The 16219-nt window shown below is 43.4% G+C and overlaps 1 protein-coding gene across 1 annotated transcript in view; it reads left to right on the top strand.

Moving 5' to 3' along the window:
- Positions 1-16219, top strand: part of LOC145398763 (toll-like receptor 6) — a 54116-nt gene that overhangs the window by 12924 nt on the left and 24973 nt on the right. Inside the window, exon 2 of the mRNA XM_080271572.1 lies at positions 13240-15562. Coding sequence (XP_080127698.1) covers positions 13268-15562 — 2295 coding nt within the window. The 5' untranslated portion in view covers positions 13240-13267. The remainder of the gene's footprint in view (positions 1-13239; positions 15563-16219) is intronic.

Raw genomic sequence — 16219 nt, 5'->3', positions numbered from 1 at the left:
GAAGAAGAGATTAATACTAGAACACGATGCTAGTCACGAAGAAGAGATTAACACCAGAATATGATGCCAGTCACGATTAGATTAACACTAGAATATATGCTAGTCACGAAGAAGAGATTAACACCAGAATATGATGCCAGTCACGAAGAACAGATTAACACTAGAACACGAAAGACGATGGTAGTCACGAAGAAGTGTTGTGGTATGAATGTAGAGCCGTATCATCGTCTCTCTGGCACTGAGCTGTGTGGAAAAGCGCCTCAGAAGGATAAGAATCTGTAAAGCTGGATGTGGTGTAGCAAGGTGGCACTCTGGAACATACCCCTGCAAATGTGAACGTGTATAACTTGACTCCTTCTGCCACCAGACGATTTTATTCAGCATGAGAGACCCCCCCCCCGGCAGTGAAGGGGTTAGTGAATGATGCATAAACCCCCCCCCCGCCAGGTCAAATAGTGAGTTATAAGTGGAAGAAAACCGGCCAGGAAAAGCATTGTAATGTTAAAACACCTCCTGGCACCGAAGGGGTAAAAATAAAACACACACACACACACACACACACACACACACACACACACACACACACACACACACACACACACACACACACACACACACACACACACCGGTACATGCACACAAACATACCGCAACACATACATACATACATAATCATGCATACACATACATACACTCATACATACCCACATAAATACATAATCACACATACGTACATATACACCTACATACCTACATACGGTACTTGGACACACACACACACACACACACACACACACACACACACACACACACACACACACACACACACACACACACACACACACACACACACACACACACACACACACACACACACACACACACACACACACACACACACACACGGGTTGTTAGCGGCTTTGGCCTTTTCTGGTGTGTGTTGGTTAGATGATAAGAAGTGTCCGGTGTTGTGAGTGGGCGGGAAGGAGAAACTGACTAGGAGAGAGGGAGAGAGAGAGAGAGAGAGACCGAGGATGAGATGAGGGATTATGGAGGCGATTTGTCTGTGCCTCTTTGCGAGAATAATGCATCAGACAAGAGATAGATAGATGCCTAAGATAGTTTCTCTCTCTCTCTCTCTCTCTCTCTCTCTCTCTCTCTCTCTTTTCGTCCCTGCGTGCAAGGCCTGGGGGGGGGGGGCTGGGTTTACGATGGAAGAGGTGAGAGGTAGGATGGGACTGGAGTGTATTGGTGCTGTGGTGAGGAGAGGCAGACTGAGATGGTTTGGGTATGTGGAGAGGATGGGATGGGACTGGAGTGTATTGGTGTTGTGGTGAGGAGAGGTAGACTGAGATGGTTTGGGTATGTGGAGAGGATGGGATGGGACTTGAGTGTATTGGTGTTGTGGTGAGGAGAGGTAGACTGAGATGGTTTGGGTATGTGGAGAGGATGGAGGATGATAATGGGGTACAGAAGGTTAGAAGTGACCGAAGAAGACTTGGGACGAGGTCATTAAGTGTGACCTCAGGGATAAGGGACTGAATAGGGAAGCTGCCAGAGATCGAGCAGCATGGAGAGTCGCTATTAGGTGACCAAGGCCGACGCATGCAAGTACGTTGGAGCCTTTAAAAGAAATGAAAAATGCCGACGATAGATACCGGATAGATAGATAGATACCGGATAGATAGATAGAAAGATAGATACCAAGATAGATAGACATTATGTTATTGAGGAGTGGCTGAAGCTTCGTCCCTACTGCTGTGGTAATGTATTTTGTAGATATTGGTTTATTTATGTTATTATCATTATTATTATTATTTTTTTTGTGTCTTCCAGCTTCAAAGAGCCGCTGGTTTGTGGAGGGTTAGTGAAGGCTGTATCTCACTCCTTCAGTAATTATTGTATACTCTTTTCACCTTAACTTGGCCCAGATTCCTCCCCTCCTCCGTCTCTGTCTGTGTCTGTCTGTCTGTCTGTCTCTCTCTCTCTCTCTCCTTTTGCTGTTCATTCCACGCAGCTCAGTGGCAGAAAAGAACAGTGCTACGGCTCTACACCCTTTCCATAGCACTTCTTCGTGACTAGCATCATATTCCAGTGGTGATTCGCACAAGCCAGTATTCAAGATGGAGAGAGCAATATTAGGCCAGTTTAATGCTACGGCTGTGCACCCTTTCCATAGCACTTCTTCGTGACTAGCATCATATTTAAAATAGCAAGAATACAAGACATTAATATTGCTTTTTTTTTTTTTATTTTTTTATCGTCCAGAAGTTTTGATCTTTTGCAGCTAGTTTCGTTTAGTGTGGTGTCAGATAATAATAATAATAATAATAATAATAATAATAATAATAATGATGATAATAATAATCTACCGGTATATGATGATGATCCGTTTTCTGTATGTTTGTTGGTCTGTCCATTTGTTAGCGCAACACAGCAAAGCGGCGCATTGTAGCGCAGTTTTTGTCAGAGCAAGATACCGCTAGAATGCTTTAATTTGAAAAATAAAACAATTTCCAGTCCAATCGGGCCACTGGTTCCACTCATTTCTGGCCTTTTAAAATCGAGCGGCTTCGGCGGCCTTTACAGTAGGTGAAGTTACCGCAACAGCCTTTTTAACATCGAGCGGAAACTTTAAGCGAGTAGTAATAATAATAATAATCGTCATCGTCATCACCATCATCATCATCATTGTTGTCGTCGTCGTCAATAAAATATAAAATAATAAGGGTCATCACCACCACGAACATCATCTTTATCATCATCATCATCATCATCATCAGCAGCAGCAGCAGCAGCAACAACAACAGTAATAATAATAATAATAATGATAATAATAATAATAATAATAATGACAGTAATGATGATAATAATAATAAATAAATAAAAAGCCTGACTGCATCCTTTCCATAACACATCATCATGACTGGCAATGTATTGTAGTGTTAATCTCTTGTTGCAACTCAGCATTTAAGCGAGAGAGAGAGAGAGAGAGAGAGAGAGAGAGAGAGAGAGAGAATTTTAGGCCAAGTTAGAGCAACAGGAGTAAAATGGATCAAGTGTCGTAACCCCTTCACTAGAACACGCCCGGATTCACACAAACGGTCAACTGTCATTTCTTAATCTAGGATGGACAATTAGGCTGTAGAACTTCCCACATCACTTGTTCACCCTGCAGAGAGAAAATGTTAGTTACGCAAGGGAGAAAAAAAATGATCATAAGGCTCTTGCGTTGTGCAGGAAGGAAGAACGTAGTAAATTCAAGGTCGGCCCGTGTCCCTAGTTCATCCTCCGAAACACAGGGACTCGGATCTTAAGCCTGTTTGAATATCCCACCCCCAAATAAGATCGACGGACATTTATCTTCTTTCATATATTTATGCACGCGATTTTGTCCAGCTGTGGAACGGGTAAACGATGGCTGTACGTAACCATTTCAAAAAGGCAACTCGTATGAAGGTAGAAAAAGTATATAACGAAAAGAACGGCATCGGGGTGAAGTGGCTAAAGTTTTGATTAACACTATTTTGGATTTTGGCGCGTCGTACTTGTAGTTGCATAGGCTGTTTTGAACGTGAACCCGATTGACTACAGGCTGAAGTTCCCCTGCCCCTGCAGTCCACCATCATCCTTTCAGGGGACCAGGAGGGAGTTGAGGGACGTTTGTATAACGGGCCATCGTCTTCATTTCGGAGGATACAAAGGGAACTGAGGGATGTTTGTATAACCGGGCAGTGGAGCAAGTCCGTTATAACAGTGCCACCACATGAAGGCGTCTCTCTCCACCACCATTTTCCCTTGCATCACTTTCGTCAGGGTAGCGACGCGTGTGGCTGAAGTAGGCTAGTGTTCGTCCACCTTATCATAGGTTTTCGTCCTTCTGCAGTATATTTCTCTTAGCTGAGTGGCAGTAAGACAACGCTGTGGCTCTACATCTTTTCCCTAACGCCTTTTCGTTATTATAATTCGTCTTTCGTGACTGCGGATATTTTTGTGCTGCTGCAACTAATTTCTTGTAGTTCGATGGTACAAAAAGACAGTACTGTGGCCTTGTATCCTCTCTATAGCACTTCTTCATGACTAGCATCGTATTCAGGCTGTAGGAGGGAGCCATCGTCTATCTATATACCTAGGCTGCTTCCCCCAAGGAAAGGGAGGTAGCGGAGACAGGACGACACACGCCCCATTTACTCATCCATTCAAACACATTCATTCGCATCTTAGCCCCAAAGGGGAGAACGGACAGATCCTCACCGCACCACACCGCACGAGGGTCAACTGTGCAATGCAATCAGTGACATCCGCAGCAGGGCCCGACAGCAGAGCTGGTTTACCCCTGCCACATCATAACAGACTCATCCCCTTACCCGCACCTGACCTGAAATAGCTGATCAGACCAAATGCGGGAGAATATCCCCACAGGGCTGCGTCATCATTTATTCATTCACAATTTCTCTCCACCCATTTCTGTCACGCACAGCCACTCTTCCTTACTCAACAGACATTCTTTTTTCCGGCTGCGGCTTTGATTTTAGGGTTAAATTACTGTTGATATCGCAACGGTGTGAATTTTTCTTCAGCTAAACATAGCACAGGATGTACTTGTGATTTGTGTTAGGTGGTACTGTGCTGCTGCCTTCCCTCGTTAACACTGGCCACAAACTAAGGCAAAGGGGAAGAGGACCGTTTGATATAACACTGGTCACAAGGCCGAGGGGAAGAGGAGTGTCGAGATGATGTAGATTCATATTTAGTAGTGTCGTTATGCAGTCATAGAGGAGGTACAATATATACGTTATGGTGAAGTCTTTATAACGGTTTTCCGAGACATAATAAATTTGTGTATGCTTAAGTATCGGTGTGTATTACAGCCGACCCTATAGACAAGATACTGGTAGGCGACACATACTGGCCTTGAAGTACGACACAGCGCAGCGTCTTTGTGCTGACTTTCGCACGTAGCGTGACAGGTTCCCAGAACACAGTGACCACCACACTACACTACACTACACCACACTACATTACAGTACACTACACTACATTACAGTACACCACACTACATTACAGTACACCACACTACATTACAGTACACTACACTAGGGTACATACATAGATATCCCACACCACACCATACCATACCATACCGCATTCCACCCCACCCCCATCCACATCACCCCACCCCACCCCACTCTGGCACTCACCACTCCACTCCATACCACATCCCCGTCTCACACCACTCCACACCACACCACACCCGATCCCCATTCTACCCCACCTCACCGCACACCACACCACACCACACCACACCACACCACACTGCACCTCACCACACCACACCACACCACACGGGCAGTCGGTAGTGAGGGAAGACGTCCAGGCTATCACACGGCAGAGTAGGCATAAACAAGAGTGAGGCTTCTGCACACAAGGAACCATCATCCTATCAGGTGGGAAGACTCTTAGCACCTTTCTCTTACCGATTTATTTCCACATATGCCTCGTCAATATTTTTTGGTGTATTATTTATGCAAGCTATGTCTGTATTGCAAGAATCTGAATATTACTATGGAGAATAAGTAGGTGTAATACTCAAGATAAATCGCTAAGGAAAAGGTGTTACGTAGCTTAACCACCAAAACTCAGGAAAACATTCAGTCTGAGCCGAATTATCAGCTTAGGAGGCTCCCTAACACCCCGTCCATAGCGATTTATTTTGCACGCAGTAGGCTATCATGGCTCCTATTCTCGTCGGTTAAGGAAGCCCCCTAACGCCTCTTCGATATCGATTTATTTTTGGATATGGATGGCTAATGTCCGTTTGTATGTTATTTATGCAGAGTATGGCGATATTGGAAGGATTGGTTAGGCACAGAAGAGGATAGTAAGGTGTAATAAGCAAAATAAATCGCTTAGGAAGAGGTGTTAGGGAGCTTCCATAACCGTGAATGATATACAAGATTAGCGTGACGTTTTGTTGCCAGCCAGCCACTTCTTTTCATTCCAACTCCCGCCCATTTTATATTTTTTGGATATTTTTTTACATTTCTTTTATATTTTTCCAACTCCCGGCCATTTTATATTACTAGATTTTTTTCCCCACTCCCGCCCATTTTATATTGCTTGGATTTTTTTCAAACGGTCGGGATTACACAAAATTCGTCGATTAAACCCTTCAGTACGAGGATTTTCCAAAATTTAAAAGAATTGTTTGGAAGTAGGAGGATAAAAATGTAGCAGAAGTGAGTGACCCTTGAGGCATCCATGGCCAGATTTCTGTTTAAACTCCCTAGCACCTCTTCCATAGCGATTTATTTTTGGAAATGGCCGTTTGATATAATTTTGCACGATTATATGCAGAGTATTGTGATAGTAGAATTATTTATGTAACACTGAAGAGGAGAGCAAGGTGTATTAATTAAAATAAATAGCTTGGGAGTCAAGATGTTAGCTCCTTCAGCGCGATGACCGTTTATTCTACTGCCGTCGGTTAAGGAAGCTCCCTAATACATTTTCCCAAGTGATTTAATTTGCTTATTACACTTTCCTGTCCGCTTGTTGCATAAAACCTTCCAATATCGCCATACTCTGCATTAAAAAAACGTACAAAGGGATATTAACCAGCCATATCCCAAAATAAATCGCTATGGAAGAGGTGTTAGGGAGCTTCCTTACTCGACAGGAAGACGATCCATAAGGAACTGGGACTATCATGCAGCCTGTTGCCTTTATTTACCGCTACAATACAACGGGTCTGTCCTAGCCTGACTAAAAGCGTCTTTGTTTTGCAAGAATATATCGCACAGAGAGAGAGAGAGAGAGAGAGAGAAAGAGGCGTACAATGTTCCAGGAAAACATATCTAACCCCTCCAGTTTGAAAAGTCCTGAGCAAAAGAAAGTTGTTTGGTGGCGGCAAAAATGAGACGCCTTATAGAAGGGTTTAGTCTCGCCACCACAAAGAGACGTCATCGTGTTGAAAGGATTAATCACGCCATGATCTCATCTCGGTTCAGCGGAAAATTCACGTGTTTCCGTCACAGTACAGCGTCAGAGGAAGAAGAGCATCGATAAGACAGGGCGGAACACGGCAACAGAGTTATTTAAAAGTGTTGGGTAAGAGGAAAAAGACGAAAGGAGTGACTGAATGCATGAGAGCACTACGAGAGCCCGAGAGGATAATAGGAAGCTATGGGTAGCCTGACAGAGAAAGGGAAGAACGGGGTAATTGGCTGTGTTAAATATAGCAAGAGAAGATAGAATAGTAAGGATTGGGTAGCCAGAAAGTACAAAAGAGAGAGGAAGGATGGATGGGATAACTGTGTGCAAGACAAAACTCAAGGGAGAAAGAAAAAGTAAGTGTTGGGTAAATGTGTGCAAGATAAGAGCAGAGGAGACAGAATAATAGGAAAGAAGAGAAACAGGTAAAACCGGAGATGATAAAATACGAAAGCCTGGGAAAGACAGGGTAGGGCTGGGGTAGGGAGGGAGAAGGGAGGGGAGGGGGAAGAGGCAGGCCGTTTTTTTTTTTTTTGGGGGGGGGGGGGGATGTAAACAAAGTCACATGGGAGGCTCTCTGGATTTCCCGACTACTTGTCACCCCCTCAGGCGTCTTCACCCACCTCTCCTCCTCCCCCCTTCCTCTCCTTCTCCTCTCTTCTCCTCCTCCTTCCCTTCCCCCCTCCCGCTCCCCACCTTCCTCTTCTCGCTTCTCTTCTCCCCAGCATTTCTCCCATCCCATTTAATTATTTGCCGCTTTACTCCCGCCTGTTCGTACATAGAACTGATATGAATCTTGATTGTTACTTCGATGGTCGCTTACCCATTAGTGTACAGGCCCTTCATCTTTTGTGCCGTAACCCCTGCAGAATCATGATGTAGCATGTAAATCGCCTTTTAAGTCGTGAGATGCCAGAGAGCGATGCATGTTTACATTCATCCTGTTTTTGTTAACGAGGCAAGGCCTGAAAAATACCATCGGAACTCTCTAACTTGGACATGTAGCCTGCAATGTCCACCTCAGGACGTCGTATGCCCGCCCTGCCCCACCATCCTATACACTCCTATTCACCTACTTTGATTCCCTCTTCGTCCCCCAGCATCGAAATATTAGGAAAAAATCCCTTTCAACTTCCAGCACCCTGCCCAATGCCCACCTTCACTGGATGTACTCGTACCATCCAACCCCACCACTCAGCACCATCTTAGCCCATCTCTGCCACTCACTAGTTCCAGCCCACACCGTTCCTCCCTCTCTTCTCTTATTTTGTCCTCGTCTCAAATAGGCCTAAACCACCAACAGGGTCTGATTAACCAGTTTGGGGGCCCTAGTCTGTACTAGATGTGGGGCTTCCCACCCAGGGTGTGGAGTCCATATGAAGATTTTAACTACCATCATGAGATCTTGCATGATGCCAGCTACTGTAATTTTTGTAGTATATCCATTTATTTATTTACTGAACTTTATTTCTTTATATATATATATATATATGTCTATCAATCAGAGTATCTATATATAGGGCTCTTGTTTGGCGAGCCACAGCTCGCAAATACGAGTATTTTTTCCCTTCGGCGAACAAATTTTACATGCAAGTCGCCTTTTGGCAAGGAGAAAATACATCCACTTCAAAACCCAGTAAACTACAAAATAAGAAAATCTCAAACGAACAAAAAAGAACAGTGTGATTGCTTGTTAAGTCTTTCCTTGTCGCCATTGTGAATGTTTAAAAATAGACAATGTGTAAATGAATAAATAAGTATATTTATTGCCTGTAAAATATTTCGGTTCGTTGTCAGTTTGGCTACTAAAAATTTATTTGGCTAAATTGGCTCGTAAATCTGAAATCTTAGGAGCCAAATGGCTCGCAACCATCAGCACTCAGTAAGAGCCCTGTATATATATATATATATATATCATCATCATCATCATCATCATCATCATCAGCCATTGAGGTCCACTGCAGGACCGGCCTATCCATACCAAAGCAGGGACGATACAGCCAATGTATCTCTACCCAGTGGCTTAGGCTGTCTGGTAGAGACTGTATGTAGGGTGAGAAGTGCTTGTAAGTGTGATTGTAGTGTTGTAGTGGCTTTGGATGTGTGTGTAGTCTGTGAACCAAGTGTAATCTGCCCGCCTTAAGCCGATTGGGTGCAAGCATACTAGTATGCGACACTGGTTCAACCACAGCACCCCTTGTGTCCGCCATAGTAGCAAGTGGCATGGTGAACGCTTCCCAAAGTTTTTACAACTGGCGGGAGGTGAATCCGTGCTCACCAGCGTGTGAAACGCACACTCTACCACTGTACCACAGAGGCTCCATATATATATATATATATATATATATATTTAGTATATACACACACCCCTTCAAAGGTGGGGGGCCCTAGCCTGCCATCTTGTCATCCTAATGGTTATGCTAATTTCCCCTGACCACCAGAACACCAAAAGCAGCCAACCTAAAATGCTCATCATCATCAGACACCTTACCCCAGTCTTGCCCCACCACCATCTCCACTTACTCCACCCATTTCTGCCCATCCACCCCACTCATTTCATACCCAGCATCCAACTTCTGGGTGTGCTTGTCCAGCCCTACTCCACAACCCAACACCATCACTGCTCCTCCCACCCACCCCTCCCATTTTTTTTCCTCCTTCACCTTGGACTTGCCCCTTCCCAGCCTACCAGCAACACCAATCTTCTCAACATACAGTATAGGCCTTCTGGTACTGTATTTACAATGGCATGCCTCATCACTCACTACCATCCCAGCCCATCTTGTCTATTCTTCTCTCATGCCATTAATTTCTGTTTTGATTTGGTGAAGACCATAAAAATGGATGCCTTGACTACCATCTGACCTACAACACCCAGTTTCACAGGGTATACTTACCCCTGTGTGGTCCTCCAACCATTATCCCACTTCATCCCACCCAGTACTGAAAGACTTGAAATGTCATAGCCCTTATTTAATTAAAAACCATTGCACATATTTATAGGCACATAATTATAAGTGTGACCAGAAGCGATCTTTATTAACCTAACTGGATTTCACTGAACCAGAGTGACCTGAAAGGACCCAAATTGCCTGAAATTGTCCCAAGCTGATGTAGCTATGGGATCTGTGTGGGTCTGAGTGTGCCTGCAATGAACCAGGACTAACTAGAATGAGTGTAAGATAACAGAAATGTCTGTGGCTGGATCTGAATTGATCTAATAAGGTGTGGGCACAGTTGGATGCAAAGGCTGTGAATGGACCTAATTAGATCTGAAAAACTTGAACAAACCTGAGATTGGATGTGACATGCAAAAATGAACCTGAATGACTTCAGTGAGCCTTACTGAACCTGACTGGACATAACTTGACCTGAATCGATGAACTGAACTGACGTGAATGAATGTGAATGGATGTTAATGGCATGAAATGACCAAATAGACTAAAGTCAGAGTGGATTTAGGCTTGAACAGACCTGAGTGGAATGAAATTAAATGGACATGTTTTGGTCTAAATTGCCACTAGACTTGCACACTCCTATGTGGGTCACTCGGAGAAGTATGGTAGTTTTAATACAGGCCCAGTTGTTTTTGTTGTTCTGATGGATATGCCAGTTGACTTTGTGGTTATGCCAGCACAACACATACTGTCACAAGCAATAATGTACAGACTGTCCATAGCCGGCAGTGCGCCCTGCCTCCCACATTTCTTCTTCATACCCAGGCATCTAGAGATTATTATTCCATCTCACACTCTTTTTGTGCTTCGTACTGCTAGCACATAGAAATGTTTCATGTAGAATCTGCCAGTGTCATAGGCAGCAGGGACGGGTTAGCCAGCTTTTGATTGAGATAGTATGTAGTCCACAGACGTATTTCTCCATTCCAGTAGGGTTAAGGACATGGAAGAAAATACATTTATATAGTTCTGTATTTAGAGAAAATATACAGTAGCAATAGTAGTACGGTGGTAGCAGTAAAGTACTGTAAGCCCAGTCTGTCTGGCTGAAGAGACATCAAATGCTGGCAAACAATCACCCCAGCAGGGTCATTCCATGAACTGAACCAGTGCTCCCTTGCAGCGGACAGCACGTCACTACAGTAAGGTGTGGGGAAGAGTGTGGAGGTTTGGTTTCTGGATGGACGCCGCATTTGGGTCTCTCCACCCATTTAAAAGGGGCACCATAATAGGCTCCACATCACCCTGTCATTTGGTTATATGGTTGCCACCTAGCATAGTAAATGGTTTCCTGGGTTACAGGAAACCGTTAGACCTGTCATTCACTGTAGAGTCACTGAAGGAAGAATTAGGTAGCAGTACATCAGATAAGTGGATGATGGTTGCCACCACGTACGGTACCACTTAGGAATTATACGTTAAATCCTCCATACATTAAATGACTGGTAATAGGAGGAAAGGCCGATGATAAGCTGTAGTTGATACTTCAGTATTGCTGCTGTTTTATTAAGTGGAACAATACTCCAGGTTGGATTTTTATAGCCTGCACAAATCTTGGTCATGGCTACTTGGGGGGAAATGCTGTACTGTATATGTGTTCACAGTTTTATAATATTTCATATTTTGGGGGGTTAATAGTGAATACCTTGATGCTGTATAAATAATGTAGCCATATGTTAAATGGTTTCAGTCAGTAATAAACAGCAGAACAGAAAAAGCAACAAAAAATACATTTTACAGTACTTGTCTTTTGTTTGGTTTGTTGGCCACATAAAATGATATACCAACCTTTTGTGTGATATATTTGAAAGTACCGGTAGTTCAGCAGCCAGTCAGAGGTTTACATAATCAGAATTCAGTTTAACAAGGTTTGATATAGTGTGGATTTACCTGATACACACTGTGTCTGGTGTCTTTTACTCAAGCTAGTACTGTACATAGAAATTGTGCCATGTTAACTTTAACGTTCGATTCACTCTGCCATACAAAAAAGCACTGGTATTATCTGTGGTTTGTAGCAGTATATGGTTTAATAATGTACAGTAAAATCAGAAAATTCACTTTCCAAAAGCCTCAACTTTCCAAGATATTTTTCATGATGGAGGGGGGGTTGATATCACCTGTTGAATTTTTGTGCTGTATTTTCAATCAATCAGTCAGTCATTTCCTGTGGCACCCCACAGGATGCATAGGGTCTCAATGAACTCTCTCCACCAATATTTGTCTCTTGCCATCTCCTTCAGGTCCCACCAACACTCCTCTCCTGCTTCTTTTTTCATTGTCCTCAACCAGGTTTCCCTCGGCCTACCTCTACCTCTTCTTCCTCTAGCAATCCACTCCGGCACATCCTGTATTAAACTACCTTCATTTCTGTATATGTGCCCCAGCCACTTCATATTTATTAATTTATTTTTTAATGTACTGTATAAGGAAAGCTAATAAACACAAGGTAAATTATAATACTTCACAGTATTTACTGTAAATGGTGTAGCAATGTAGGCTGTTTATTACAAGGTATTCTCATTAGTTTTCATTATGATTGTACATTGCATAATTTTTTGTTCACTATAAACCCGTGATTAGCATTTATTTGAGAGTTTATACTACAGAGTACAAGCATTGGTAGACTAAAGGCAACATAAATGCTTTAGCAGTAACATAGACAATATATTCTGTCAGTTTTGTAGTGACACAGTTGTTTCCTGGGAAATAATATTTATTGCATTACAGGTATAATTATTAGTGTTATTTTTACTTTTATTACCATTATCGTGTGTGTGTCCAGCCCTTCTGTCTGAGTCACAGTAGTGATGCTTGCCATCATGTAGGTCAGAGGTTTATTTGTGGTTGTATATTGCAAGATTTTTATTTGGTACTGACAAGGAGCCTACATATGGATGCGCTGTGCACCCAGGATAGTGAGGCAGCTACAGCGTCCACTGGGAATCAAGCCCCTCATATTTCCCTGCACCTCACTGTGGGATAGGACTGTGATCAGACCCTGGTGAGGTGCTGTCAACCACAAGGGGGTGCTGGTTCCCTGCACGATGTATTCTTACTGTACCGTACTTTTCCTGGAGAAGGGCCCCACAGAAGCTGCTTACTTGTGGTCAACGAGTCTGCTTGGCCAGAGAGTTTGAGGTTAAGCAGCAATAACGACTGCATGTTTACCCTGTTAATTTAATCATCTTGTGTGGCTGTGGTGCAGCTGCATCATTTGACCCCATAATATCAGTAATCCTGGACTGTGTGAATGGATAGGGAAGTAATGAAGTTTGTTGTTTTGCAGATGTTGGTTGGTGCAGCGAGGATGAGGTATGGCAAATGAGGTGGTTGACAGCAGTGAGGCAGCCATGGTGGGGTGGGTGGTGTTGGTGGCAACACTGTGGGTGTGGGTGTGGGGGCCAGGCTGTGTTGGGCAAGTACTACAGTGTGGCACATGTGTTAGCGGCATCAATATGTTAACTTGCCCTAACTTCTTTGATGAATCCAGGCTCACAGTTGAGGTGCTGGACCATCGTACCTCACCAAATTCAGTGCTACGTATTCAGTGCCGCTCTGCCTCTGTTCACCTTAATGCTTCATTGCTACATGGCTGCAGCTTCCCTGCAGTTCGGTATGTCATGTTCCGGTACTGTCCAATGCCAGCCACGCCTTTCAGTGAAGTTCTTGATGAGATGGGTGTGGAGTCCAAAAGTTTAATATCTCTGTCCTTCAGCAATGCCCAGCAGCGCCACAACGAGACACTGCGCTCGGATCACCTGCATGGTCTTAGTGCCCTCAAGAACCTCGAATTTAAGGAGAACCTCTTTGTTGAGTTACCAGCTGATATTTTTGAAGACAATCCTCACCTGGAGTTCTTCAGTTTTAGTTTTAACAAACTTAGTACGTTGCCAGAGACCCTGTTTGCAAACACACCCAATCTGACAGACTTAACTTTTCGTCATAATGACCTAACCTCACTGCCTGATGGCCTCCTGACTAACCTGTCTCGCCTGACCAAGCTGAGTCTGTATGAAAACATGCTAACAGAGGTGCAGCCACAGGTGCTAGCCCAAGTTCCAGCACTGAGCACACTGGAACTCTCATTCAATCGTATCTCTCACCTGGAACCCAATGTCTTTGTCAGCCTTTCCAATCTCAGTAAACTTATTCTCAACTCCAACAACATTGAAGAGCTGCCGGAAAACATTCTTCATAACTGTCCCAGTTTAGAAATATTTTATATAACTTATAATAAATTGAAAGCCTTACCCCCGGCACTTTTCAAAGAGAGTAAGAAAGTGCAGGAGTTTTATTTTGATAATAACCATGTAACTGAGCTTCCAGGAGGACTTTTTAGTGGGATGCATAACATAACAAAGCTAAAACTGAAAAAGAATGGCCTTCAGTTCTTCCCCAGTGACACTTTTTCAGACCTGGTTAATTTAGAAGTGCTGGACTTGCAGTCTAACATGATTGCAGCCCTACCACCAGGTTGCTTTGATAATCAGCGTAAGATGGACACCCTCATCCTGCACAACAACACTCTGTTAGAACTGCCCAGCAACATCTTCCAACATTGTGAGTCTCTGGAGAAGTTATACCTCAGCAACAATAACCTGAGAACCCTTACAGCGTCATCCTTCCCTCACCCAATAACAGTACTGGACACACTCAAACTGTCTTATAACAACCTCTCCTTCACCACCCACTCCTTTGAGTCCAGTCACATTGCACTTCAAGAACATTTTTCACTGTCCTCACAGACTAATCTTGTGACTCTGATGCTTGACCATAACCAGATCAGCAGTGTGCCCCGGGCTCTTACCACAGACTTCCCTGAACTGACTGATATTAACCTTAGTGGCAACATCATTGACTTTGTAGATGGCAGTGAGCTGTACTTCAAACATGAAGGTGTGACTGTTGACCTTCGCAATAACGGAATAAAAACAATTGATTTAGGAAACCTTGGGATAATGTGGACTGGACAAATGGTGCAAGTGCAAATAGGTGGAAATCCTCTTGTATGTGACTGCCACCTCTACCATCTCACTAAACTCATCCAGCATGAAGCTACTCTCCCATCATTGCGGTCTCATTTTGTGAAAGATGTCTTGGATGCCAAGTGCTCCTGGGACTCTGGTCTGGAAGAAGAACTTTTGCTTGTAGAGCTATATAGCCTTACCTGTCAAGCCTTGAACTGCATTGCTCCATGTTCTTGTGTCACACGTCCCCATGACCAAATGTTCGTCATGGATTGCAGTCACAGAGACCTTGAGGCAGTACCACCCTTGCAAAACATCACATCAAACCAACTGAGTACCAACCTTTCTATCACTATGAACCTGAAGGATAACAATATCAGCAGCCTGGCTGGGTTACAGCAGTACACATCACTTGTCAACTTGACTGCTGCCAACAACAGTCTCACTTCATTGAAGAAATCCTTTCTACCCAAGTCCCTGCGTGCCCTAGATCTGCGAAGAAACGGATTTACGTCCCTCGATCAGTCCGTCCTAGACTTCCTGAATACAACCAACGCCACACTTAACCTTGGGGGCAACCCCTGGGTTTGTGACTGTGAGCTGCTGCCGTTGTTTGCATTTCTCCGTGATCCAGCCAGAAATGTGAGTGTCAGGTGAAATAATTGGGAACCTTAATCTCATCAGCTTAGGAGGCTTTTTACCACGTCTTCCTTAACAGTTTATTTTGAACATTACACCTGTTGTATGGTACAGTACTGACTATGCTTGGCCTTGATTGCTTAAATAGTATACAAAAATCACAGAAACTGGTAAGGAGGAGGTGCCAGGGAGCTTCCATAACAGACGAAAATATGAGCCTATGTGTAGTGCAGTAGACTGAAGGCAGAAATGAATGTGTTTTGTACTGTAGAACTAATTGGATTCAAATAACATTATACTTAATGGCAATGTGTTTTTAAATGTGACAAAATATTCAGTTAATGTAGGTTAGTATTTTGTAGGTAAAGCATGATTCATCTTGAGTACCGTAAAACACCATAACTTCGGACAGCGCCCAAACTTCGGACGTTTTGCAAAAAAATGTAATAATTGAAGTTTATTGGAAGAGAGTGCGATATTTGCAAAAAATATTGATATGGGTAGGTAGGGTAATCTTTAAAGATTATTATGTATAAGTCCTATTAAACTAGCTTGAATATGTGTGGGTGAAAAAAATTTATGAATCAAATGGTAAAAAAATCGACATTTTTTAACCCTGCAAAACTTTGTTCACACAGAACAAACAGTTTCAATTGTAAG

Source organism: Coenobita brevimanus, chromosome 46, assembly GCF_032717465.1.
Source record: "Coenobita brevimanus isolate Jiangsu-jjx chromosome 46, ASM3271746v2, whole genome shotgun sequence".
NCBI lineage: Eukaryota > Metazoa > Arthropoda > Malacostraca > Decapoda > Coenobitidae > Coenobita > Coenobita brevimanus.
Note: the sequence above shows the minus strand (reverse complement) of the source record. Positions and strands in the feature narration are given on the sequence as shown.